The sequence below is a fragment of the Aspergillus chevalieri genome, chromosome 3 (assembly GCF_016861735.1).
Source record: "Aspergillus chevalieri M1 DNA, chromosome 3, nearly complete sequence".
Classification (NCBI taxonomy): domain Eukaryota; kingdom Fungi; phylum Ascomycota; class Eurotiomycetes; order Eurotiales; family Aspergillaceae; genus Aspergillus; species Aspergillus chevalieri.
Window position 1 is genome coordinate 2,273,185 of NC_057364.1, and position 2,009 is coordinate 2,275,193.

A 2,009-nucleotide genomic window follows, 5' to 3' on the forward strand; every position below is an offset into this window, starting at 1 on the left:
GGAACTAGTACAGATAATATACCTCCTGCTGGGGTTGACTCAAGTCGGTTTCAATTGATCTAAATAGATCATCTTGTAAGATAAAACCAGGATCTTCAGAAATGAATGTGTTCTCCATTGCAAGTAGTGGCTGAGTAGTTGCTAAGTACTTAAAGAACTAGAAATCGAGAATTCGGGAGGAAGAAGAAGAAATTAAGGAGTGAAATTCAAAGGATTTACAGGTATTTAAATATTTTACTTACTAGCGGTATAAACAAATTCCACATGGTCAGGTGACTTGCGCGTGGCGGGACCCGCTTTACGAGTCGATGCCACCTACCCTCTCGCTCCTATCTGGCAATTTTATGAGGGGCAAGCTGACTAATACAAAACAATCGGCAATTTAGATAGTCCACCTCCGAGCTATGGATTCCGACAGGATATAACATGTTCTTGGCATTTTGGAGAACGTCTCCGACAAGAAAAGAATACCGTCTAGGGCGAATTCATCGGAAACGTAGGAAGAATTGCTGTGGACACAAACGTTGAAAATTGAAATTTATTTTGTTGAGATACAGGATAGGAGCAGAAATTATCTACAACCTCCATTGCCACTTTCACTTTCCACCAGCGCGCTCTATCATAGTCTCTATTCGTGCCCAGAAGACGGCCATTCTTGATGCGACCATCAGAGCTCCCACGAATACTGCCATGTACAAATAATGCTCAGGTGCCATGCTCCCACTGTAAGATTTGACCAGGACACCAGTAACGGGCGTCCCAACCAAACCAGCAACGCCCTGAGGCATATACATAATGCCCGTTATTCGTGGCATATTATATTCGCCATCCCAAAAAGCTCAACCAGTGCAGGTGAGAATAGACCAATATGCGCTCGCAAATAGGCCATAACTAACCGTGAAGCCGATCAAGAGGCCTTTTCCTGATGGCACGTTGGTGGTTCCGATAATAGTGCTAGGCAACCAGAGCCCTGCTGTGGACACAGAACTCAACAGTCGTAAGAAAGAACGAATCAAGCCGCCCGATCCTGTCTGCGATAAACCCAACACTGATCTTGCCAATCGCGTTACAGGCATTGCTCAAAGAGGTGAAATTTGAGCCCTCCGTGTCGCTGTAGCCAAGTGCTTTGGTGTACGCAATATAGAAAATAGGCATGTAGTAAGCTGCACTCTGGAAAACAGCACTGAGACATTGAGCAAAGAACTTGCGAGTCATGAAAATTTCCCAAGGCGGAAGGGGAACCTTGACGAGTCCGGAGACCCAAGAACGCTTCGCATTATCTTCATGAAGACGCGCAGCGATTTTCGGTTCCCAACTCAGAACAACGCCGGATACACAGATCAGGATAGTGCAAATGCAGCCTGTAGGACGGCGGGTATTCCGATATCCGATATTTTGGATACAGGCTGTGAGTATTGGAGACCAGACGGGACCACCAACACCAGTGCCAGCGGAGATGATTCCCATGTTTAACCCCCTATGTTTTCCAAACCAGCAAGGTGGGACTGCCATCGAGGGCATAAAAGAAAGGCAGGTGGCGATACCTATCAACAGGCCTTGTGTGAGCTGAAAATGCCATAAAGGACTTTCCAAAGCTGGCGAGGACACTAGCAACTCCATATATCAGACCGCCTGCATAAATAACTGGTTGAGGGTTGAAGTATTTCGACCAGGCAACGACATATGGTGCGCCCAGTTTCATCAGCGAGGCAGCTATACTCCCGATAAGAGATATTTCCGCAGGCGAAGCACCGGAAAATGGCGTGTTTTCCTTTCGTGACAGATTTTCGTAGAGAGATTGGTAGATGTCGAAGCTGAACAGAAGACGACAGCTAGAGAAGCTGAGCATGAAAGCGGCAACGATAATCACTAGCTTGCGTCTGCTTTCCGTCAGTTTCTCTTAAGACTGAAGATACAGCTAATATTTTGTGTACATATGAGGGTCTACAAGAAAGAGTTAGGTTCGTACTTCGAAAGTTCAATTTGGGTTTGGATGTTGCCTCCTTCCG

At 46.1% G+C, this 2,009-nt stretch overlaps 1 protein-coding gene across 1 annotated transcript; it reads right to left on the minus strand.

Annotated features, from left to right (window-relative positions):
• Positions 1-954: 954 nt before the first annotated feature.
• ACHE_30802A (uncharacterized protein) lies at positions 955-1,467 on the minus strand (the record flags this gene model as incomplete). The annotated part of the gene is made up of 1 exon (XM_043277460.1): positions 955-1,467. One exon carries the CDS (start codon positions 1,465-1,467, stop codon positions 955-957), a length of 513 nt encoding a protein of 170 aa, XP_043135337.1.
• Between the last annotated feature and the right edge of the window lie 542 nt (positions 1,468-2,009).